General features: G+C 48.0%; 1 protein-coding gene across 2 annotated transcripts in view; it reads right to left on the bottom strand.

Moving 5' to 3' along the window:
• usp32 (ubiquitin specific peptidase 32) overlaps positions 1 to 26524 on the bottom strand; it is a 127368-nt gene that overhangs the window by 88173 nt on the left and 12671 nt on the right. For both annotated transcript variants that reach the window (XM_036965634.1, XM_036965635.1), the window contains exons 2-4: positions 16362 to 16489; positions 3829 to 3934; positions 3304 to 3422 (exon numbers count right to left, since the gene is read on the bottom strand). In XM_036965634.1, the coding sequence (XP_036821529.1) occupies positions 3304 to 3422; positions 3829 to 3934; positions 16362 to 16489 (353 nt within the window). The remainder of the gene's footprint in view (positions 1 to 3303; positions 3423 to 3828; positions 3935 to 16361; positions 16490 to 26524) is intronic.

Genomic DNA, 26524 nt, shown 5'->3' with positions numbered 1-26524 from the left:
GGGAAACAACCAGAGTATCCCTACCCAACATGAGTGAAACAACCAGAGTATCCCTACCCAACATGAGTGAAACAACCAGAGTATCCCTACCCAACATGAGTGAAACAACCAGAGTATCCCTACCCAACATGAGGGAAACAACCAGAGTATCCCTACCCAACATGAGGGAAACAACCAGAGTATCCCTACCCAACATGAGGGAAACAACCAGAGTATCCCTACCCAACATGAGTGAAACAACCAGAGTATCCCTACCCAACATGAGGTAAACAACCAGAGTATCCCTACCCAACATGAGTGAAACAACCAGAGTATCCCTACCCAACATGAGTGAAACAACCAGAGTATCCCTACCCAACATGAGTGAAACAACCAGAGTATCCCTACCCAACATGAGGGAAACAACCAGAGTATCCCTACCCAACATGAGTGAAACAACCAGAGTATCCCTACCCAACATGAGGTAAACAACCAGAGTATCCCTACCCAACATGAGGTAAACAACCAGAGTATCCCTACCCAACATGAGGGAAACAACCAGAGTATCCCTACCCAACATGAGGGAAACAACCAGAGTATCCCTACCCAACATGAGTGAAACAACCAGAGTATCCCTACCCAACATGAGGTAAACAACCAGAGTATCCCTACCCAACATGAGTGAAACAACCAGAGTATCCCTACCCAACATGAGGTAAACAACCAGAGTATCCCTACCCAACATGAGTGAAACAACCAGAGTATCCCTACCCAACATGAGGGAAACAACCAGAGTATCCCTACCCAACATGAGTGAAACAACCAGAGTATCCCTACCCAACATGAGGGAAACAACCAGAGTATCCCTACCCAACATGAGGGAAACAACCAGAGTATCCCTACCCAACATGAGGTAAACAACCAGAGTATCCCTACCCAACATGAGTGAAACAACCAGAGTATCCCTACCCAACATGAGTGAAACAACCAGAGTATCCCTACCCAACATGAGTGAAACAACCAGAGTATCCCTACCCAACATGAGGGAAACAACCAGAGTATCCCTACCCAACATGAGTGAAACAACCAGAGTATCCCTACCCAACATGAGTGAAACAACCAGAGTATCCCTACCCAACATGAGGGAAACAACCAGAGTATCCCTACCCAACATGAGTGAAACAACCAGAGTATCCCTACCCAACATGAGTGAAACAACCAGAGTATCCCTACCCAACATGAGGGAAACAACCAGAGTATCCCTACCCAACATGAGGGGAAACAACCAGAGTATCCCTACCCAACATGAGGGGAAACAACCAGAGTATCCCTACCCAACATGAGGGGAAACAACCAGAGTATCCCTACCCAACATGAGGGGAAACAACCAGAGTATCCCTACCCAACATGAGGGGAAACAACCAGAGTATCCCTACCCAACATGAGGTAAACAACCAGAGTATCCCTACCCAACATGAGGGGAAACAACCAGAGTATCCCTACCCAACATGAGGGGAAACAACCAGAGTATCCCTACCCAACATGAGGGGAAACAACCAGAGTATCCCTACCCAACATGAGGGGAAACAACCAGAGTATCCCTACCCAACATGAGGGAAACAACCAGAGTATCCCTACCCAACATGAGGGAAACAACCAGAGTATCCCTACCCAACATGAGGGGAAACAACCAGAGTATCCCTACCCAACATGAGGGAAACAACCAGAGTATCCCTACCCAACATGAGGGAAACAACCAGAGTATCCCTACCCAACATGAGGGAAACAACCAGAGTATCCCTACCCAACATGAGGGAAACAACCAGAGTATCCCTACCCAACATGAGTGAAACAACCAGAGTATCCCTACCCAACATGAGGGAAACAACCAGAGTATCCCTACCCAACATGAGGGAAACAACCAGAGTATCCCTACCCAACATGAGGGAAACAACCAGAGTATCCCTACCCAACATGAGGGAAACAACCAGAGTATCCCTACCCAACATGAGGTAAACAACCAGAGTATCCCTACCCAACATGAGGGAAACAACCAGAGTATCCCTACCCAACATGAGGGAAACAACCAGAGTATCCCTACCCAACATGAGGTAAACAACCAGAGTATCCCTACCCAACATGAGGGAAACAACCAGAGTATCCCTACCCAACATGAGTGAAACAACCAGAGTATCCCTACCCAACATGAGGGGAAACAACCAGAGTATCCCTACCCAACATGAGGGAAACAACCAGAGTATCCCTACCCAACATGAGGTAAACAACCAGAGTATCCCTACCCAACATGAGGGAAACAACCAGAGTATCCCTACCCAACATGAGTGAAAAATGAAATGGCAGGAAAGTTGGCCTCATTTGATATTCCAGTGCATATAGATGATATGCCTTCTTCCCCTCTGTTCCTGTCCCCATCCCCCGTCCCAGTCTCTGTCCCCGTCTCTGTCCCCGTCTCTGTCCCCATCCCATCCCTGCTCACGGCCCACGGCCCACGGCTCACGGCTCACGGCCCACGGCCAGATGACACAGAAGGACCGTTTATAATCTGTACAAAACATGTTCTTGATGTCATAATGTTTCTTTAGACCGGTCTGAAATAAATAATGGATTTATTGTGATGGTTTAGACTACATGTTACATGGATTTAGTAGACTTTTTTTTTTTTTTTACAAATGTAGATGTTCCTAAGGTCTGCATCAGTGGCTTGTAGGATGTGTGTGGGAGTCAGATGCTAAATGTGTTTATGTTAATTAACGGTCAATTACCACGAAACCGGCAGTTATTTGCATAATTATAATTTATTTTATTTAACCTTCATTTAACTAGGCAAGTCAGTTAAGAACAAATTCTTATTTACAAATGACGGCCTATCAAAAGGCCTCCTGCGGGGACGAGGGCCTGGGATTAAAATATATATATACACACATGCTGCTGTTTAACGTTAAAGGGGTAGTCTGCAATTTGCTAATGATATTGGATTCTTGGGAGGGGTGTATTGTGTAAACACACAGTCTGTGACCGAACCGCAGACTGAGTGATGACTGGAGAGGAGAGAGGAGTGTGTTGTGTAAACACACACACACACACACACGTCTGTGACCGAACCTCAGACTGAGTGATGACTGGAGAGGAGAGAGGAGTGTGTTGTGTAAACACACACACACACACACACACACACACACACACAGTCTGTGACCGAACCTCAGACTGAGTGATGACTGGAGAGGAGAGAGGAGTGTGTTGTGCGTCAGTCAAAGTGTCAGTCTGGGTGATTGACAGGTGACAGGACAGTAATCTGTGACTGACCTCGCTGAAGCACTTCCTGAGAGAGGGCGGGACTTCCCCGTCCAATGCCCGTAGTACGGCCTCCATGTCGTCCCGCGCCGCATAGCCACCAGACTCACTGGCAAACAGGCTGAAGAGGTCTGTGGTTGGACACACCACACACACAGTTAATGAGTTCATTCTGGACGGCAGGTTGGTCTTACCAGTGGCAGGCAGACTCAGACAGAAGCCAGAGTAGCTGCAGTCTGAAGGTCCCATCACTAATCATCATGGCCTTGGCTCTCTGCTGCCTCACACACACAATTCATTGAGAGAGACAGCAAGAGAGAGCGAGAGAGAGAGTGAGCGAGAGAGAGAGAACGAGAGAGAGCGAGAGCGAGAGTGAGCAAGAGCGAGAGAGAGAGTGAGCGAGAGCGAGAGAGAGAGTGAGCGAGAGACATAGAGAGAGAGTGAGCGAGAGACAGAGAGAGAGACAGAGAGAGACAGAGAGAGAGAGAGAGACAGAGAGAGAGAGAGAGAGAGAGCGAGAGAGAGAGAGAAACATACACTTGGCCTTCTCCCCATCTCGTCCTCTAGTCAGCAGCACCAGGCCAATGATGAGGTTGTTGAAGTGCAGTCCTTTAGACGTGCCCCCAAACGAGTTGTAGATGACCTGCAGGGAGAGGAGGAGAGTACAGAGAAAGAAAATAAAGATGGTATGAACACACACACACACACACAGGTATGTGGACACCTGCTCGTACAACATCTCATTCCAAAATCATGGGCATTAATATGTATTTGGTCCCGCCTTTTGCTGCTATAACAGCCTACACACTTCTGGGAAGGCTTTCCACTAGATGTAGGAACATTGCTGCTATAACAGCCTCCACTCTTCTGGGAAGGCTTTCCACTAGATGTTGGAACATTGCTGCTATAACAGCCTACACTCTTCTGGGAAGGCTTCCCACTAGATGTTGGAACATTGCTGCTATAACAGCCTCCACTCTTCTGGGAAGGCTTTCCACTAGATGTAGGAACATTGCTGCTACAACATCCTCCACTCTTCTGGGAAGGCTTCCCACTAGATGTTGGAACATTGCTGCTATAACAGCCTACACTCCTCTGGGAAGGCTTTCCACTAGATGTAGGAACATTGCTGCTATAACAGCCTACACACTTCTGGGAAGGCTTTCCACTAGATGTAGGAACATTGCTGCTATAACAGCCTCCACTCTTCTGGGAAGGCTTTCCACTATATGTAGGAACATTACTGCTATAACAGCCTCCACTCTTCTGGGAAGGCTTTCCACTAGATGTTGGAACATCGCTGCTATAACAGCCTCCACTCTTCTGGGAAGGCTTTCCACTAGATGTTGGAACATCGCTGCTATAACAGCCTCCACTCTTCTGGGAAGGCTTTCCACTAGATGTTGGAACATCGCTGCTATAACAGCCTCCACTCTTCTGGGAAGGCTTTCCACTAGATGTTGGAACATCGCTGCTATAACAGCCTCCACTCTTCTGGGAAGGCTTTCCACTAGATGTTGGAACATTGCTGCTATAACAGCCTCCACTCTTCTGGGAAGGCTTTCCACTATATGTAGGAACATTACTGCTATAACATCCTCCACTCTTCTGGGAAGGCTTTCCACTAGATGTTGGAACATTGCTGCGGGGAAACATTCTTCCATTCAGCCACAAGACCATTAGTGAGGTGGGGCACTGATGTTGGAATATTAGGCCTGTGTATACTGTACACACATATATGTGTGTATGTGTGTATGTGTATACAGTGCTGTGAAAAATATTTTTGCCCCCTTTTCCTGATTCTCTATTGTTGATACTGAATGTTTCCACGCAGCAATGTTCCAACATCTAGTGGAGGGTGTCATAGCAACAGGGGGGGGGGGGGGGCAGACTCCATATTAATGCCCATGATTTTTGGAATGAGACGTTGGATGAGCAGGTGTCCACATACCTCTGGTCCAGTAGTGTATTAACCCATAAGACATAAGCACACATACACACACACACACACACACCTATTCTAATGTGGCCCCCCAAGGAAAATAATTGCCCAGGCCTGATACAAGGACACACACACACAGACACGGACACACACACACACACACACACACACACAATAGAAATATGCCAGTAGACACAGATCCAACTAGTGTTCCAATTAACACCCTACACCCTACATCAGGTGTTATCAACTAGATTAAGCCGCGGGTCCATTTTCTTCTTGTGTGGACGGTCAGGGGTTAGGAACATAATTGTAAATCATTTGTAGAGTTTAAATTGACCGCAAAAAAAAACCCAAACAGATATATTTTACTAAAACATGTAATAATTTCAAACCTTGCTTACATTTGTGATACAAATACACTGAGTGTACAAAACATTAGGAACACCTCTTTCCAGGACATACTGACCAGGTGAATCCAGGTGAAAACTACGATCCCTTATTGATGTCACTTGTTAAATCCACTTCAATCAGTGTAGATGAACGGGAGGAGACGGGTTAAAGAAGGATTTTTAAGCCTTGACACAATTAGACATGGATTGTGTATGTGTGTTATTCAGAGGGTGAATGGGCAAGACTAAATATTGAAGTGTCTTTGAACTGGGTATGGTAGTAGGTGCCAGGCGCACCGGTTTGAGTCTGTAAAGAACTGCAACGCTGCTGGGTTTTTCACGCTCAACAGTTTCCCAGTGTGTAACAAGAATGGCCAACTGTGGGAAGCATTGGAGTCAACACGGCCCAGCATCCCTGTGGGACGCTTTCGATACCTTTCAGAGTCCAACGCCCTGACCAATTGAGGCTGTTCTGAGGGCAAAAAGGGGGTGCAACTCAATATTAGGATGGTGTTCCTAATGTTTTGTCCCCTCAGTGTCTCTACTATTCGTATGTATTCTTTCAGAGCAGATGTCCAACCATTAAAACCACTTGGTGCTGATTCGCTGGTGCTTTTACAGTCTGCCCAACAATAAAAACCGCTTGGTGCTGATTCGCTGGTGCTTTTACAGTCTGCCCAACAATAAAAACCGCTTGGTGCTGATTCGCTGGTGCTTTTACAGTCTGTCCAACAATAAAAACCGCTTGGTGCTGATTCGCTGGTGCTTTTACAGTCTGTCCAACAATAAAAACCGCTTGGTGCTGATTCGCTGGTGCTTTTACAGTCTGTCCAACAATAAAAGTGTGTGTGCAAGTGTGATCCCCATTCATCAATGTGCAACTGTGTCACGGTCAGAGCCGGCAGGGACCCCCCCACCAATGACCTCTGCCCTGGTTGTGGGGTGTGTGTCTGGGAGGCGTCCCTCTCGCCAGCACTTGTCGAGGCCTCTTGGTTGCCTGGGGCTGGAGAGACTGTGGCAGCAGTCTCTGTGACCTCACAGCCGGTCGGGGGCAGCGGTCTCTGTGACCTCACAGCCGGTCGGTGGCAGCGGTCTCTGTGACCTCACAGCCGGTCGGGGGCAGCGGCCTCTGTGACCTCACAGCCGGTCGGGGGCAGCGGCCTCTGTGACCTCACAGCCGGTCGGGGGCAGCGGCCTCTGTGACCTCACAGCCAGTCGGGGGCAGCGGCCTCTGTGACCTCACAGCCGGTCGGGGGCAGCGGCCTCTGTGACCTCACAGCCGGTCGGGGGCAGCGGCCTCTGTGACCTCACAGCCGGTCGGGGGCAGCGGCCTCTGTGACCTCACAGCCGGTCGGGGGCAGCGGCCTCTGTGACCTCACAGCCGGTCGGGGGCAGCGGCCTCTGTGACCTCACAGCCGGTCGGGGGGAGCGGCCTCTGTGACCTCACAGCCGGTCGGGGGCAGCGGTCTCTGTGACCTCACAGCCAGTCGGGGGCAGCGGTCTCTGTGACCTCACAGCCAGTCGGGGGCAGCGGTCTCTGTGACCTCACAGCCAGTCGGGGGCAGCGGTCTCTGTGACCTCACAGCCAGTCGGGGGCAGCGGTCTCTGTGACCTCACAGCCAGTCGGGGGCAGCGGTCTCTGTGACCTCACAGCCAGTCGGGGGCAGCGGTCTCTGTGACCTCACAGCCAGTCGGGGGCAGCGGCCTCTGTGACCTCACAGCCGGTCGGGGGCAGCGGCCTCTGTGTCCTCACAGCCGGTCGGTGGCAGCGGTCTCTGTGATCTCACAGCCGGTCGGTGGCAGCGGTCTCTGTGACCTCACAGCCAGTCGGGGGCAGCGGTCTCTGCGACCTCACAGCCAGTCGGGGGCAGCGGTCTCTGTGACCTCACAGCCAGTCGGGGGCAGCGGTCTCTGTGACCTCACAGCCAGTCGGGGGCAGCGGTCTCTGTGACCTCACAGCCAGTCGGGGGCAGCGGTCTCTGTGACCTCACAGCCAGTCGGGGGCAGCGGTCTCTGTGACCTCACAGCCAGTCGGGGGCAGCGGTCTCTGTGACCTCACAGCCAGTCGGGGGCAGCGGTCTCTGTGACCTCACAGCCAGTCGGGGGCAGCGGTCTCTGTGACCTCACAGCCAGTCGGGGGCAGCGGTCTCTGTGACCTCACAGCCAGTCGGGGGCAGCGGTCTCTGTGACCTCACAGCCAGTCGGGGGCAGCGGCCTCTGTGACCTCACAGCCAGTCGGGGGCAGCGGCCTCTGTGTCCTCACAGCCGGTCGGTGGCAGTGGTCTCTGTGATCTCACAGCCGGTCGGTGGCAGTGGTCTCTGTGACCTCACAGCCAGTGGGTGGCAGCGGTCTCTGTGACCTCACAGCCAGTCGGTGGCAGTCACAGTGGCTGTGTCAGTTTGTCACGGGAACAAACAGAAGCATCCTCAACATAACACCTTAATACTGTCATATTTCATTAGATGTTTTAAATGAACATGTCTTATTAATTTTGAGTATCATTTTTTTTTTTTAAATGCACAAGTTATTGGCAGTAGAATTTACTTATTCAAAGCCTGTATATTTAGATATTGACTTTACTCTGCTTGCTTGGCCTGAAGCATGCCCCGACAACATATTTCAACTTCCTGAGGACATGTTCTGCATATTCTCTAACATGATTATGCACACATTCCACTTTCTTAGGAACCAGGTCCATGTGCACAAATATTGGCAGGCCAAAATGAATATGACAAGACGACAAACTGAACCACTAACTAGAGAGAGAGAGAGAGACAGAGAGAGAGAGAGAGAAACAGAGAGAGAGACAGAGAGAGAGAGAGAGACAGAGAGAGAGAGAGAGAAACAGAGACAGAGACAGAGAGACAGAGAGACAGAGAGACAGAGAGACAGAGAGACAGAGAGACAGAGAGACAGAGAGAGAGAGACACACACACACACACACACACACACACACACACACACACACACACACACACACACACACACACACACACACACACACACAGACACACACACACACACACACACACACACACACACACACACACACACACACACACACACACACACACACACACACCCCTACACCCCTATATTAGGGCACTGCAATAGCTGCATATCATTATTTCCTCGGGAAACATTTCACCTGAACATGACCGTGAAGTACCTAAATGAATTACCCTCTGGAAACGTTGCCATAAAGACTAAATGTATAGAGCTAAAAACATGTCCTTTCAAATCAAGCTACTCAACGCTGGCTACAAGCCCCGCCCTTTCCTGTTGTACGCAGCAGCATAATAAGTGCTGACAGGAAGAAAAGGAGAAGAAGCTTTGAGAAGTGTGGTCAACACATTGCCTGCATGGACTCACAACTCATTTACCATGCTGTATTGGCTTCCTTCATCAGAGCGTATTAAATACATATTCCGCAGACTCAACAGCCTTGGTTTCTCTAATGACTGCCTCGCCTGGTTCACCAACTACTTCCCCGATAGAGTTCAAGTGTGTCAAATCAGGGGACCTGTTGTCCGGACGTCTGGCAGTCTTCTATGGGGGTGCCACAGGGTTCAATTCTCGGGCCGACTCTTTTCTCTGTATATATCAGTGATGTCGCTCTCGCTGCGGGTGATTCTTTGATCAACCTCTATACAGACAGCCCCATTCTGTATACCTCTGGCCCTTCTTTGGACACTGTGTTAACAAACCTCCAGACGAGCTTCAATGCCATTACAACTCTCCTTCCATGGCCTCCGACTGCTCTTAAAACGCTGGTAAAACTAAATGTGTGCTCTTCAACCGATCGCTGCCCGCACCAGCCCGCCTAGCATCACTACTCGGGACGGTTCTGACTTAAAATATGTGGACAACTATAAATACCTAGGTGTCTGGCTAGACTGTAAACTCCCCTTCCAGACTCATATTAAGCATCGCCAATCCAAAAATAAACCCTATTTCGCAACAATGCCTCCTTCACTCACGCTGCCAAACATACCCTCGTAAAACGGACTGTCCTGCCGATCCTGGACTTCGGCGATGTAATTTACAAATTAGCCTCCAACACTCTACTCAGCAAACTGGATTCAGTCTATCACAGTGCCATCCGTTTTGTCACCAAAGCCCCATATACTACCCACCATTGCGACCTGTATGCTCTCGTTGGCTGGCCCTCGCTTCATATTCGTCGCCAAACCCACTGGCTCCAGGTCATCTATAAGTCTTTGCTAGGTAAAGCTCCGCCTTATCTCAGCTCACCGGTCACCATAGCAGCACCTACCCGTAGCACGCGCTCCAGCAGGTACAGTTGAGACAGAAGTTTACATACACCTTAGCCAAATACATTTCAACTCAGTTTTTCACAATTCCTGACGTTTAATCCAAGTAAAAATTCCCTGTCTTAGGTCAGTTAGGATCACAGCTTTATGTTAAGAATGTGAAATGTCAGAATAATAGTAGAGAATTATTTATTTCAGCTTTTATTTCTTTCATCACATTCCCAGTGGTCAGAAGTTTACATGCACTCAATTAGTATTTGGTAGCATTGCCTTTAAATGGTTTAACTTGGGTCAAACATTTCAGGTAGCCTTCCACAAGCTTCCCACAATAAGGGGTGAATTTTGGCCCATTCCTCCTGACAGAGCTGGTGTAACTGAGTCAGGTTTGTAGGCCTCCTTGCTCACACATGCTTTTTCAGTTCTGCCCACAAACTTTCGATTGAGGTCAGGGCTTTGTAATGGCCACTCCAATACCTTGACTTTGTTGTCCTAAAGCCATTTTGCCACAACTTTGGAAGCATGCTTGGGGTCATTGTCCATTTGGAAGACCCATTTGCGACCAAGCTTTAACTTCCTGACTAATGTCTTGTGAAGTTGCTTCAATATTTCCACATAGATTGCATCATGAAGTAGGAAAATTATTTTGTGAAGTGCACCAGTCCCTCCTGCAGCAAAGCACCCCCACAACATGATGCCGCCACCCCCTTGCTTCACGGTTGGGATGCAAGCCTCTCCCTTTATCCTCCAAACATAACAATGGTCATTATGGCCAAACAGTTCTATTTTTGTTTCATCAGACCAGAGGACATTTCTCCAAAAAGCACAATCTTTGTCCCCATGTGCAGTTGCAAACCGTAGTCTGGCTTTTTTATGGCGGTTTTGGAGCAGTGGCTTCTTCCTTGTTGAGCGGCCTTTCAGGTTATGTCGATATAGGACTTGTTTTACTGTGGATATAGATACTTTTGTACCTGTTTCCTCCAGCATCCAATTATTTTTTTTATTTCACCTTTATTTAACCAGGTAGGCCAGGTGAGAACACCTTTATTTAGCCAGGTAGGCCAGGTGAGAACACCTTTATTTAGCCAGGTAGGCCAGGTGAGAACACCTTTATTTAGCCAGGTAGGCCAGGTGAGAACACCTTTATTTAGCCAGGTAGGCTAGTTGAGAACAAGTTCTCATTTACAACTGCGACCTGGCCAGGATAAAGCAATGCAGTTCAACACATTCAACAACACAGAGTTACATATGGAATAAACAAACATACAGTCAATAATACAGTAGAAAAGTCTATATACAGTGAGTGCAAATGAGGTAGGATAAGAGAGGTAAGGCAAAGAATAGGCCATGGTGGCAAAGTAATTACAATATACCAATTAAACATTGGAATGGTAGGATGTGCAGAAGATGAATGTGCAAGTAGAGATACTGGGGTGCAAAGGAGCAAGATAAATAAATACAGTATGGGGATGAGGTAGATTGGATGAGTTATTTACAGATGAGCTATGTACAGGTGCAGTGATCTGTGAGCTGCTCTGACAGCTGGTTCTTAAAGCTAGTGAGGGAGGTAAGAGTCTCCAGCTTCAGTGATTTTTGTAGTTTGTTCCAGTCATTGGCAGCAGAGAACTGGAAGGAAAGGAGGCCAAAGTAGGAATTGGCTTTGGGGGTGACTAGAGAGATATACCTGCTGGAGCGCGTGCTACGGGTGGGTGGTGACCAGTGAGCTGAGATAAGGCGGGGCTTTACCTAGCGGAGACTTGTAGATGACCTGGAGCCAGTGGGTTTGGCGACGAATATGAAGCGATGACCAGCCAACAAGAGCGTACAGGTCGCAGTGGTGGGTAGTGCATGGGGCTTTGTTGACAAAACGGATGGCACTGTGATAGACTACATCCAATTTGTTGAGTAGAGCGTTGGAGGCTATTTTGTAGATGACATCGCGGAAGTCGAAGATCGGTAGGATGGTCAGTTTTACGAGGATGAACCAGACTTGCGGAGGTCTACAATTTTCTGGGGTCTTGGCTTATTTCTTTTGATTTTCCCATGGTGTCAAGCAAAGAGACACTGAGTTTGAAGGTATAGGCCTTGAAATACATCCACAGGTACACCGCCAATTAACTCAAATTATGTAAATTAGCCTATCAGAAACTTCGAAAGCCATGACATAATTTTCTTGAATTTTCCAAGCTGTTTAAAGGCCCGACACCTCCTATCTCAGCCTCCAGTATTTATGCTGCAGTAGTTTATGTGTCGGGGGGCTAGGGACAGTCTGTTATATCTGGAGTATTTCTCCTGTCTTATCCGGTGTCCTGTAAGAATCTCTCCCTCTCAAATGAGAACTTGTTCTCAACTAGCTTACCTGGTTAAATAAAAGGTGAAAAAAATAATAATTAATCGATTCACAACTCATTTACTATGCTATATAGGCTTCCTTCATCAGAGCGTATGAATAATGAATGGATTCACAACATTTGGATTACCAGAGAAAAGATGCCAAACATTAACAACGATGTATGACAAGATCCTGATAATGATGATGATGATGATGATGATGGTGTACGGTAATATGTGGCCTGACTCCCTCCCTGTGTGTTAATCACAGTGACAGAGTGGCCCTTAGCCACGCCCTGTGGTCCCACTAATCACAGTGACGGAGTGGCCCCTAGCCACGCCCTGTGGTCCCACTAATCACAGTGAAGGAGTGGTCCCCTAGCCACGCCCTGTGGTCCCACTAATCACAGTGAAGGAGTGGCCCCTAGCCACGCCCTGTGGTCCCACTAATCACAGTGAAGGAGTGGCCCCTAGCCACGCCCTGTGGTCCCACTAAATCACAGTGACGGAGTGGCCCCTAGCCACGCCCTGTGGTCCCACTAAATCACAGTGACGGAGTGGCCCCTAGCCACACCCTATGGTCCCACTAAATCACAGTGACGGAGTGGCCCCTAGCCGGGCCCTGTGGTCCCACTAAATCACAGTGACGGAGTGGCCCCTAGCCGGGCCCTGTGGTCCCACTAAATCACAGTGACGCAGTGGCCCCTAGCCGGGCCCTGTGGTCCCACTAAATCACAGTGACGGAGTGGCCCCTAGCCGGGCCCTGCTGTCAGACCTAGTGGATGGATACAGCTGGAGGGTTTCCTAATGCCACAAGATGAACAGCCCTGGCCGGAGTCTGCTCCCTGATGGACCCAAAAACACAACCACTACACTCCCTTAGTTAAACATTCAACATACAGCACGCCCACACAGCCTTTTGGAGCAGCTAGGTATAAAATGTCCCCACACTTTCTCTGAAATCACACGTTGTTGTGGGAAGAAAACATCTAAAAATAAAAAAAAACTAGCACCACTCAGTATAATAGCATCTCCTCCACTGAACCTCTCTGTCTAGTATCATCGTACAGCTAAGGCACTTTAAATCTCAGACTGAATCGGACTTGCTGCTATCTCGCTGGAATAAAATGTCTGCCTTCCTGCCTGTTTGAACACTGTAGCGATGTCCCAAACGGCACTCTATTCCCTATGGGTCTTGGTCAAAAGTAGTACACTATAAAAATAAAAAAAAGGGGGATATTCTGCCCTTTAGGATGCACACTGTGCCTATCTGTAGACTCTGCAGGAAAGACGTTTTCATATCCTCCTGTAGTAAGGCTGCCAGCACAACCTTCTGCTAGAATATTGATTAACAATCAAGCAGGAGAGACCAAGTGCCCTTTTCAATCCAAGTCAATACCCAGGTTTCCTGGGCCAGCTGTTTTCAATCCAAGTCAATACCCAGGTTTCCTGGGCCAGCTGTTTTCAATCCAAGTCAATACCCAGGTTTCCTGGGCCAGCTGTTTTCAATCCAAGTCAATACCCAGGTTTCCTGGGCCAGCTGTTTTCAATCCAAGTCAATACCCAGGTTTCCTGGGCCAGCTGTTTTCAATCCAAGTCAATACCCAGGTTTCCTGGGCCAGCTGTTTTCAATCCAAGTCAATACCCAGGTTTCCTGGGCCAGCTGTTTTCAATCCAAGTCAATACCCAGGTTTCCTGGGCCAGCTGTTTTCAATCCAAGTCAATACCCAGGTTTCCTGGGCCAGCTGTTTTCAATCCAAGTCAATACCCAGGTTTCCTGGGCCAGCTGTTTTCAATCCAAGTCAATACCCAGGTTTCCTGGGCCAGCTGTTTTCAATCCAAGTCAATACCCAGGTTTCCTGGGCCAGCTGTTTTCAATCCAAGTCAATACCCAGGTTTCCTGGGCCAGCTGTTTTCAATCCAAGTCAATACCCAGGTTTCCTGGGCCAGCTGTTTTCAATCCAAGTCAATACCCAGGTTTCCTGGGCCAGCTGTTTTCAATCCAAGTCAATACCCAGGTTTCCTGGGCCAGCTGTTTTCAATCCAAGTCAATACCCAGGTTTTCTGGGCCAGCTGTTTTCAATCCAAGTCAATACCCAGGTTTCCTGGGACATCTGGAGAGCTTATTGGAATTAACACGTTTTATTTTTAGAGACTTTTAAAGCTGCAAAACTTTATTCTTATTTTTTTTTTAACTAAAAACAAATTCACAGTAGTTTATATGGTACAATGATTACCTAGACTAGACATTGCTTGTTTTGACACAAACAAATTAGGAGCACTATTCACATTTTTTGCAACCAGGAAATGGCGGAGCGATATCTGTATATCGCACTTTTAACTTTGCTTTCTTGTTGCTGAGTATGTTGAGCAAAACAAGTATTTTTGCAGATCTAAAAAGGTCTTTGATTGAATATCGACCAAGACTGTTTCAATGGAAATGACACACACCAAGCCCTAAGGGTTGGGTTACTATTGTGAACACAGGGCCAGGCATTTTATTTCACTTCCTCAAACAATGTCCACCGCAGAATAGTCCTGCGTCAGTCAGCCTTAATGGCCCAGTCACTGACACACACACACACACACACACACGCTTTCGAGCGTGTTTGCGTGTGTGTGTGTAATTGGGAATAGGCATTTGACAGTATGTTGTAGTTCTTCCTTCAGCCTAACTGGACAGAAACCAGAGCAGGAAGAGAGAGCCTCTGACTGGAAAGTGGAACTAGAAATATTGAACAGCCAACAGGAGAGAAGCATAGAACCAGTTGGCTACAGTATGAACTGGAGTAGTCTAAAAACAACCTTATATCACGAGTCACTGAGGTCGCCCGAACACGGCTACAATGGGTTGTATCCCAAATGGCACCCTATTCCCTATATAGTGAACGACTGGTCAAAAGTAGTGCACTATATAGGGAATAGGGTGCCATTTATAGGGAATAGGGTGCCATTTATAGGGAAGAGGGTGCCATTTATAGGTAATAGGGTACATATTTATAGAGAATAGGGTGCCTATTTATAGAGAATAGGGTGCCTATTTACAGGGTTCCATTTATAGAGAATAGGGTTCCATTTATAGGGTTCCATTTATAGAGAATAGGGTTCCATTTATAGGGTTCCATTTGGAACACAACCCCAGACTCCTGGTTTAGTAACCCTTATTGCAGAGGGACTCAAATTCCAGACAGCACTTCTGGTTTCCACCATTCCCCTCTAATAAAATCAAAGTTTTTGTCACAGGCTCTAACCAACAGTGCAAAAAAGGTATTAGGTGAACACAATAGGTAAGTAAAGAAATAAAACAACAGTAAAAACACAGTGAAAAAAACAGCAGCGAGGCTCTATACAGTAGAGAGGTTATATACAGTAGAGAGGCTATATACAGTAGAGAGGTTATATACAGTAGAGGGGCTCCATACAGTAGAGGGGCTCCATACAGTAGAGGGGCTCCATACAGTAGTGAGGCTATATTCAGTAGAGAGGCTATATTCAGTAGAGAGGCTATATTCAGTAGAGAGGCTATATTCAGTAGAGAGGCTATATTCAGTAGAGAGGCTATATTCAGTAGAGAGGCTATATTCAGTAGAGAGGCTATATTCAGTAGAGAGGCTATATTCAGTAGAGAGGCTATATTCAGTAGAGAGGCTATATTCAGTAGAGAGGCTATATTCAGTAGAGAGGCTATATACAGTAGAGAGGCTATATACAGTAGAGAGGCTATATACAGTAGAGAGGTTATATACAGTAGAGAGGTTATATACAGTAGAGAGGCTATATTCAGTAGAGAGGCTATATTCAGTAGAGAGGCTATATTCAGTAGAGAGGCTATATTCAGTAGAGAGGCTATATTCAGTAGTGAGGCTATATACAGTAGAGAGGCTATATACAGTAGAGAGGCTATATACAGTAGAGAGGCTATATACAGTAGAGAGGCTACATACAGTAGAGAGGCTATATACAGTAGAGAGGCTATATACAGTAGAGAGGCTATATACAGTAGAGAGGCTATATACAGTAGAGAGGCTATATTCAGTAGAGAGGCTATATACAGGCACCGGTTAGTCAGGCTGATTGAGGTAGTATGTACATGTAGATATGGTTAAGGTGTGTCTGTATGTTCTGGGTCTTACCTCTGCAACCTTTGGAGGGACTCCGTCTCCCAGTACTTCTCTGTAGAAGCACTGTTGGGCCATGTAGTAGGACAGGCCACTGGTCCTCTTAAAGGCATCCTTCAGCCGCTTCAACTCCACATCAGTTACTACAGAGAGAGGGAAAGAGAGAGAGAGAGAGAGCGGGGGAGAGGGAAAGAGAGAGAGAGAGAGGGAAAGAGAGAGAGAGAGCGGGGGAGAGGGAAAGAGAGAGAGAGAGAGAGAGAGCGGGAACGAGAGAGAGAGAGCAGGAAAGAGAGAGAGGGAAAGAGCGGGGGAGAGGGAAAGAGAGAGAGAGAGCGGGGGAGAGGGAAAGAGAGAGAGAGAGAGAGAGAGAGAGAGAGAGAGAGAGAGAGAGAGAGAGAGAGAGAGAGAGAGAGAGAGAGAGAGAGAAAGAGAGCGGGGGAGAGGGAAAGAGAGAGAGAGCAGGGGAGAGGGAAAGAGAGAGAGAGAGAGAGCGGGGGAGAGGGAAGGAGAGAGAGAGAGAGCGGGGGAGAGGGAAGGAGAGAGAGAGAGAGCGGGGGAGAGGGAAGGAGAGAGAGAGAGAGCGGGGGAGAGGGAAGGAGAGAGAGAGAGCGGGGGAGAGGGAAGGAGAGAGAGAGCAGGGGAGGGGGAAGGAGAGAGAGAGCAGGGGAGAGGGAAGGAGAGAGAGAGAGCGGGGGAGAGGGAAGGAGAGAGCGGGGGACAGAGGAAGAGAAAAATGAAGGGTCAAATAACATCAGGCTAAAGACAAAGGTGTCCTAAACCAATTAACATCAGGCTAAAGACAAAGGTGTCCTAAACCAATTAACATCAGGCTAAAGACAAAGGTGTCCTAAACCAATTAACAACAGGCTACAGACAAAGGTGTCCTAAACCAATTAACAACAGGCTACAGACAAAGGTGTCCTAAACCAATTAACAACAGGCTACAGACAAAGGTGTCCTAAACCTAAAGGGGAATTTGGGGAGAGTAAGTTGTTCTTATTGGTGTCATGGGCAGCATCCCAAATGGTTCCCCATTCCCTAGTGCACGACTGTTGACCAAAGTCCTAGGGAATAGGGTGCCATTTGGGACGCAGCTTCTGTCTAGAGGCAACTGCTGAGCCCAGAGCAGCCAGCAGTGCAGTCCAGGAACTGCTGAGCCCAGAGCAGCCAGCAGTACAGTCCAGGAACTGCTGAGCCCAGAGCAGCCAGCAGTACAGTCCAGGAACTGCTGAGCCCAGAGCAGCCAGCTGTGCAGTCCAGGAACTGCTGAGCCCAGAGCAGCCGGCTGTGCAGTCCAGGAACTGCTGAGCCCAGAGCAGCCGGATGTGCAGTCCAGGAACTGCTGAGCCCAGAGCAGCCGGCTGTGCAGTTCAGGAACTGCTGAGCCCAGAGCAGCCGGCGGTGCAGTTCAGGAACTGCTGAGCCCAGAGCAGCCGGCTGTGCAGTTCAGGTCTGCTGAGCCCAGAGCAGCCGGCTGTGCAGTCCAGGAACTGCTGAGCCCAGAGCAGCCGGCTGTGCAGTCCAGGAACTGCTGAGCCCAGAGCAGCCAGCTGTGCAGTCCAGGAACTGCTGAGCCCAGAGCAGCCAGCTGTGCAGTCCAGGAACTGCTGAGCCCAGAGCAGCCAGCTGTGCAGTTCAGGTCTGCTGAGCCCAGAGCAGCCAGCTGTGCAGTTCAGGAACTGCTGAGCCCAGAGCAGCCGGCTGTGCAGTTCAGGAACTGCTGAGCCCAGAGCAGCCAGCTGTGCAGTTCAGGTCTGCTGAGCCCAGAGCAGCCAGCTGTGCAGTCCAGGAACTGCTGAGCCCAGAGCAGCCGGCTGTGCAGTCCAGGAACTGCTGAGCCCAGAGCAGCCGGCTGTGCAGTCCAGGAACTGCTGAGCCCAGAGCAGCCGGCTGTGCAGTCCAGGAACTGCTGAGCCCAGAGCAGCCGGCTGTGCAGTTCAGGAACTGCTGAGCCCAGAGCAGCCAGCTGTGCAGTTCAGGAACTGCTGAGCCCAGTCAGCCAGCAGCAACACTGACACTGCAGGTCTGACAGAAAGTTCATCAATACCTCTCCACTGATGCCTGCTAGGTTGTTACGACAGTGGAGTTATGACTGCAGGGGCACTCAGTGCTCTCACTCTCACTCTCACACGCAAACACCAAGGTTTCCGTTGGGACAACGTGACCGGCAAGATGATTAATTTACCGGATATTTGAGAAAATGTACATGACATCCCAACTTGGGACCATAAAGCATTATGGCTAGCACCCACGGTGCTCCAAATCACATGTACATTACTGTAAATCAAAATTAGCCTGTAATGTTGTCATAAAATAAAGTACAACGATGTTCTTATACCATCGTGACAGGTTTTTATTGAAAAGCAAAACATTGTCAGTTTTATCTTCATCCCTGCTATAAATCATAAATTAATATACATTTAAAAGAATGTATTTTTATTTTTATCTAGAACAAGTCGCCTGCACAGTAATAAAACACAAATAATATTTGTATAATATAATTAGCCAACGACCTGTCCCAAAGGCTATTTATATGAACATTTTAATTAATGAATAACAAAAAACAGCTGTTTTCAAATACAAATCTAGGCCTCTCTAAATGTAATTTAGCCTAGGCAAGATGGCTGTCTACAAAACACCAGGGCCAGCCGGTCATGGCTAGAAGGTATCCAGCCGGGGGGCGGGGGTAGGTAGCCTAGCGGTTAGAGGAGGCAGGTAGCCTAGTGGTTAGAGGCAGGTAGCCTAGCGGTTAGAGGCAGGTAGCCTAGCGGTTAGAGGCAGGTAGCCTAGCGGTTAGAGGCAGGTAGCCTAGCGGTTAGAGGCAGGTAGCCTAGCGGTTAGAGGCAGGTAGCCTAGCGGTTAGAGGCAGGTAGCCTAGCGGTTAGAGGTAGGTAGCCTAGCGGTTAGAGGAGGCAGGTAGCCTAGCGGTTAGAGGAGGCAGGTAGCCTAGCGGTTAGAGGAGGCAGGTAGCCTAGCGGTTAGAGGAGGCAGGTAGCCTAGCGGTTAGAGGCAGGTAGCCTAGCGGTTAGAGGCAGGTAGCCTAGCGGTTAGAGGTACAGTGCCTTGCGAAAGTATTCGGCCCCCTTGAACTTTGCAACCTTTTGCCACATTTCAGGCTTCAAACATAAAGATATAAAACTGTATTTTTTTGTGAAGAATCAACAACAAGTGGGACACAATCATGAAGTGGAACGACATTTATTGGATATTTCAAACTTTTTTAACAAATCAAAAACTGAAAAATTGGCGTGCAAAATTATTCAGCCCCCTTAAGTTAATACTTTGTAGCGCCACCTTTTGCTGCGATTACAGCTGTAAGTCGCTTGGGGTGTGTCTCTATCAGTTTTGCACATCGAGAGACTGAAATTTTTTCCCATTCCTCCTTGCAAAACAGCTCGAGCTCAGTGAGGTTGGATGGAGAGCATTTGTGAACAGCAGTTTTCAGTTCTTTCCACAGATTCTCGATTGGATTCATGTCTGGACTTTGACTTGGCCATTCTAACACCTGGATATGTTTATTTTTGAACCATTCCATTGTAGATTTTGCTTTAGGTTTTGGATCATTGTCTTGTTGGAAGACAAATCTCTGTCCCAGTCTCAGGTCTTTTGCAGACTCCATCAGGTTTTCTTCCAGAATGGTCCTGTATTTGGCTCCATCCATCTTCCCATCAATTTTAACCATATTCCCTGTCCCTGCTGAAGAAAAGCAGGCCCAAACCATGATGCTGCCACCACCATGTTTGACAGTGGGGATGGTGTGTTCAGCTGTGTTGCTTTTACGCCAAACATAACGTTTTGCATTGTTGCCAAAAAGTTCAATTTTGGTTTCATCTGACCAGAGCACCTTCTTCCACATGTTTGGTGTGTCTCCCAGGTGGCTTGTGGCAAACTTTAAACAACACTTTTTATGGATATCTTTAAGAAATGGCTTTCATCTTGCCACTCTTCCATAAAGGCCAGATTTGTGCAATATACGACTGATTGTTGTCCTATGGACAGAGTCTCCCACCTCAGCTGTAGATCTCTGCAGTTCATCCAGAGTGATCATGGGCCTCTTGGCTGCATCTCTGATCAGTCTTCTCCTTGTATGAGCTGAAAGTTTAGAGGGACGGCCAGGTCTTGGTAGATTTGCAGTGGTCTGATACTCCTTCCATTTCAATATTATCGCTTGCACAGTGCTCCTTGGGATGTTTAAAGCTTGGGAAATCTTTTTGTATCCAAATCCGGCTTTAAACTTCTTCACAACAGTATCTCGGACCTGCCTGGTGTGTTCCTTGTTCTTCATGATGCTCTCTGCGCTTTTAACGGACCTCTGAGACTATCACAGTGCAGGTGCATTTATACGGAGACTTGATTACACACAGGTGGATTGTATTTATCATCATTAGTCATTTAGGTCAACATTGGATCATTCAGAGATCCTCACTGAACTTCTGGAGAGTTTGCTGCACTGAAAGTAAAGGGGCTGAATAATAACACCCAATTTTTCAGTTTTTGATTTGTTAAAAAGTTTGAAATATCCAATAAATGTCGTTCCACTTCATGATTGTGTCCCACTTGTTGTTGATTCTTCACAAAAAAATACAGTTTTATATCTTTATGTTTGAAGCCTGAAATGTGGCAAAAGGTCGCAAAGTTCAAGGGGGCCGAATACTTTCGCAAGGCACTGTAGGTAGCCTAGTGGTTAGAGGTAGGTAGCCTAGTGGTTAGAGGTAGGTAGCCTAGTGGTTAGAGGAGGCAGGTAGCCTAGTGGTTAGAGGAGGCAGGTAGCCTAGTGGTTAGAGGCAGGTAGCCTAGCGGTTAGAGGCAGGTAGCCTAGCGGTTGGATCAAATCCCAGAGCTGACAAGGTACAAATCCGTCGTTCTGCCCCTGAACAAGGCAGTTAACTGTTCCTAGACCAGTTAACCCACTGTTCCTAGACCAGTTAACCCACTGTTCCTAGACCAGTTAACCCACTGTTCCTAGACCAGTTAACCCACTTTTCCTAGACCAGTTAACCCACTGTTCCTAGGCCGTCATTGTAAATAAGAATTGGTTCTTAACTGACTTGGTTAAATAAAAGGTAAAATAAAAAAGGCATCCATCAAACAGTCATGGCTAGAAGGGATACAGCTTTAGTAAAAATTTATGTCAGATTTGACTTTAGATCGGTTAGTAGAATTAAAGTAGCAGGTTAGGAAAAGGGGGAGGTTAGGGTTAGCTATAATGCTTTAAAAAAATATATAAAACTTTTGACGTTAATTTGACAAAAGATGGATCCCTTCTAGCCATGACCAGGCCTGTCCTCCCCACTCCGGCAGTGATTCAGCACCACAGCAGAGGGAAGAGGACACTCTAGGCGGACACACAATGAAGAAAGTATAAAACTCCTGGTTGGACAATCAAATTCGATGAGTAAATTAAAACTAAATTCATCGAGGCTGGTTCATTGAGACAAAGATACATTTTTTTACAATGCTCCTGTGAAACAAGGCCTGTGCCAATGAATTGAATGAAAACACTGGTTTCCAAAGCTCAAAATATTTCACTATTTTTTTTTTTACAGTTCTACTGGATGATGGTGATACATTTAATGTTTATTGTAATTTGAACTAGTCATGGGGTCATGACTCGTTTAATGTGTGATATGCGTGACTTAATGATGACCGCTCTGTTTCCTACTGTAGACAGGTGAGTGTAACATTGTAACTCTCCTATGTGAATAGTTGGCAACAATGTTTCGTTTCCAAGTGCATCTGAAAAACCCTCAATTGAAATGCACCAAATTGCACATGACACACATCATAACTCTTTATCAATCCATTCCAAATCGTTATACTATACATGACACAGGGGGCTGAACGTGTTGAGCTTGACTAGGACGACAGCAGAACTGCTAAGGACCGGTCCTAACGAACACAATAATATGCTTCTTAATTGGCCAGCTCAAAAACTCCTTGGAGCAGGGCGATGCACATCAGCCTCGCTACTTTGTCCTCAAGAAGGAGCGATCTTGAGGCCGTCTTTACTCTGTTGTGGAGAAAGAATCCCCTCTCTGCTGGCACACTGGAAAACGGGGATAATCAACAGTCGTGGTACACTTAGCCGAAGCCCCTTATCAAAAGGACAACACGTCTTTAACGGGAGGGAGTAAAACAAAAGAGACTAATTTACCAGCTGCTTGAGGATTTAATACCCTATGAAGAATATTGGCCTTCGAAGCACATTGACTGGAGTTCCCATCAATTCATTAAAATATCTATTTAGCAATGGAATTCCTTTGTTTCCTTCGTCCTGGCAACAATTATATTCATGTTGGATAGCTGTGGTAACCTAGTTAGCAACCGCCTCTCTCCCCTAGCAGGGTAAGTGTAGTAACCTAGTTACCAACCATCTCTCTCCCCTAGGAGGGTAACTGTAATAACCTAGTTACCAACCACCTCTCTCCCCTAGGAGGGTAGCTGTGGTAACCTAGTTACCAACCATCTCTCTCCCCTAGGAGGGTAACTGTAGTAACCTAGTTAGCAACCACCTCTCTCCCCTAGGAGGGTAACTGTAGTAACCTAGTTACCAACCACCTCTCTCCCCTAGGAGGGCAACTGTAGTAACCAACCACCTCTCTCCCCTAGGAGGGTAACCTAGTTACCAACCACCTCTCTCCCATAGGAGGGTAACTGTAGTAACCAACCACCTCTCTCCCCTAGGAGGGTAGCTGTAGTAACCTAGTTACCAACCACCTCTCTCCCCTAGGAGGGTAACTGTAGTAACCTAGTTACCAACCACCTCTCTCCCCTAGGAGGGTAACTGTAGTAACCAACCACCTCTCTCCCCTAGGAGGGTAACTGTAGTAACCTAGTTACCAACCACCTCTCTCCCCTAGGAGGTTAACTGTAGTAACCTAGTTACCAACTACCTCTCTCCCCTAGGAGGGTAACTGTAGTAACCAACCATCTCTCTCCCCTAGGAGGGTAACTGTAGTAACCTAGTTACCAACCACCTCTCTCCCCTAGGAGGGTAACTGTAGTAACCTAGTTACCAACCATCTCTCTCCCCTAGGAGGGTAACTGTAGTAACCTAGTTACCAACCACCTCTCTCCCCTAGGAGGGTAACTGTAGTAACCTAGTTACCAACCGCCTCTCTCCCCTAGGAGGGTAACTGTAGTAACCAACCACCTCTCTCCCCTAGGAGGGTAACTGTAGTAACCAACCACCTCTCTCCCCTAGGAGGGCAACTGTAGTAACCAACCACCTCTCTCCCCTAGGAGGGTAACTGTAGTAACCTAGTTACCAACCATCTCTCTCCCCTAGGAGGGTAACTGTAGTAACCTAGTTACCAACCGCCTCTCTCCCCTAGGAGGGTAACTGTAGTAACCAACCACCTCTCTCCCCTAGGAGGGTAACTGTAGTAACCAACCACCTCTCTCCCCTAGGAGGGTAACTGTAGTAACCTAGTTACCAACCGCCTCTCTCTCCCCTAGGAGGGTAACTGTGGTAACCTAGTTAGCAACCACCTCTCTCCCCTAGGAGGGTAGCTGTGGTAACCTAGTTAGCAACCACCTCTCTCTCCCCTAGGAGGGTAACTGTGGTAACCTAGTTAGCAACCACCTCTCTCCCCTAGGAGGGTAGCTGTGGTAACCTAGTTACCAACCACCTCTCTCCCCTAGGAGGGTAACTGTAGTAACCTAGTTACCAACCACCTCTCTCCCCTAGGAGGGTAACTGTAGTAACCTAGTTACCAACCGCCTCTCTCTCCCCTAGGAGGGTAACTGTGGTAACCTAGTTAGCAACCACCTCTCTCCCCTAGGAGGGTAGCTGTGGTAACCTAGTTACTAACCACCTCTCTCCCCTAGGAGGGTAACTGTAGTAACCTAGTTACCAACCGCCTCTCTCCCCTATAGGAGGGTAACTGTAGTAACCAACCACCTCTCTCCCCTAGGAGGGTAACTGTAGTAACCAACCACCTCTCTCCCCTAGGAGGGTAACTGTAGTAACCTAGTTACCAACCACCTCTCTCCCCTAGGAGGGTAACTGTAGTAACCTAGTTACCAACCATCTCTCTCCTCTAGGAGGGTAACCTAGTAACCAACCACCTCTCTCTCCCCTAGGAGGGTAACTGTAGTAACCTAGTAACCAACCACCTCTCTCCCCTAGGAGGGTAACTGCAGTAACCAACCACCTCTCTCCCCTAGGAGGGTAACTGTAGTAACCAACCACCTCTCTCCCCTAGGAGGGTAACTGTAGTAACCAACCACCTCTCTCCCCTAGGAGGGTAACTGTAGTAACCTAGTTACCAACCGCCTCTCTCCCCTAGGAGGGTAACTGTAGTAACCAACCACCTCTCTCCCCTAGGAGGGTAACTGTAGTAACCAACCACCTCTCTCCCCTAGGAGGGTAACTGTAGTAACCTAGTTACCAACCACCTCTCTCCCCTAGGAGGGTAACTGTAGTAACCTAGTAACCAACCACCTCTCTCCCCTAGGAGGGTAACTGTAGTAACCAACCACCTCTCTCCCCTAGGAGGGTAACTGTAGTAACCAACCACCTCTCTCCCCTAGGAGGGTAACTGTAGTTACCAACCACCTCTCTCCCCTAGGAGGGTAACTGTAGTAACCTAGTTACCAACCACCTTGTCTCATCTCCATCAGCACTCTTACTGCGAGGCGTTCTGTGGATGCAGGCCCTGATGCCCACAAAGCTGGTGATGGCTAGGTCTGGCTCTGCTGTGCTTTGCGGTTACAGGCCCCGATGCCCACAGAGCTGGTGATGGGTAGGTCTGGCTCTGCTATGCTGTGCGGATACAGGCCCTGATGCCCACAGAGCTGGTGATGCCTAGGTCTGGCTCTGCTATGCTGTGCGGATACAGGCCCTGATGCCCACAGAGCTGGTGATGCCTAGCAACAGAGACTGGTGGTTTATGCTAGAAATACAAGAAGGGGCCACCACCTAGTCAGAAGGTGTTTCTGTGAATTGTACGTGTTTGCAGCTGCAACACCCAGTGTGGTGAATTTTTTTTTTTTTTTACACATTTATTTAACTAGATAAAGTCAGTTAAGAACACATTCAGGAACAGTGGGTTAACTGTGTTGCAGTATGAACGCCCACAGCAGGGTTGTGCTGCAGTATGAAAGCCCACAGCAGGGTTGTGCTGCAGTATTAAAGCCCACAGTAGGGTTGTGTTGCAGTATTAAAGCCCACAGCAGGGTTGTGTTGCAGTATGAAAGCCCACAGCAGGGTTGTGTTGCAGTATGAAAGCCCACAGCAGGGTTGTGTTGCAGTATTAAAGCCCACAGCAGGGTTGTGCTGCAGTATTAAAGCCCACAGCAGGGTTGTGTTGCAGTATGAAAGCCCACAGCAGGGTTGTGTTGCAGTATGAAAGCCCACAGCAGGGTTGTGTTGCAGTATTAAAGCCCACAGCAGGGTTGTGCTGCAGTATGAAAGCCCACAGCAGGGTTGTGTTGCAGTATTAAAGCCCACAGCAGGGTTGTGCTGCAGTATTAAAGCCCACAGCAGGGTTGTGCTGCAGTATTAAAGCCCACAGCAGGGTTGTGTTGCAGTATGAAAGCCCACAGTAGGGTTGTGTTGCAGTATGAACGCCCACAGCAGGGTTGTGTTGCAGTATGAAAGCCCACAGTAGGGTTGTGTTGCAGTATTAAAGCCCACAGCAGGGTTGTGTTGCAGTATGAAAGCCCACAGCAGGGTTGTGTTGCAGTATTAAAGCCCACAGCAGGGTTGTGTTGCAGTATGAAAGCCCACAGCAGGGTTGTGTTGCAGTATTAAAGCCCACAGCAGGGTTGTGCTGCAGTATTAAAGCCCACAGTAGGGTTGTGTTGCAGTATGAACGCCCACAGCAGGGTTGTGTTGCAGTATGAAAGCCTCCAGCAGGGTTGTGTTGCAGTATGAAAGCCTCCAGCAGACCTCCAGCTGTGAATCTGATCTTAGGCCACTGCCTTCTTTTAGAAAGCCTGTGACGGATGTTTTGAAAATAATACCAGCATAGCCCTGAACTACATCTGGCCTAACCTATACTAAAGCCATGGCCCTGAACTACATCTGGCCTAACCTATACTAAAGCCAAGGTCCTGAACTACTAAAGCCATGGCCCTGAACTACATCTGGCCTAACCTATACTAAAGCCATGGCCCTGAACTACATCTGGCCTAACCTATACTAAAGCCATGGCCCTGAACTACATCTGGCC

Source organism: Oncorhynchus mykiss, chromosome 27, assembly GCF_013265735.2.
Source record: "Oncorhynchus mykiss isolate Arlee chromosome 27, USDA_OmykA_1.1, whole genome shotgun sequence".
Classification (NCBI taxonomy): Eukaryota; Metazoa; Chordata; class Actinopteri; order Salmoniformes; family Salmonidae; genus Oncorhynchus; species Oncorhynchus mykiss.
This window is presented reverse-complemented; position numbering and strand designations above follow the sequence as displayed.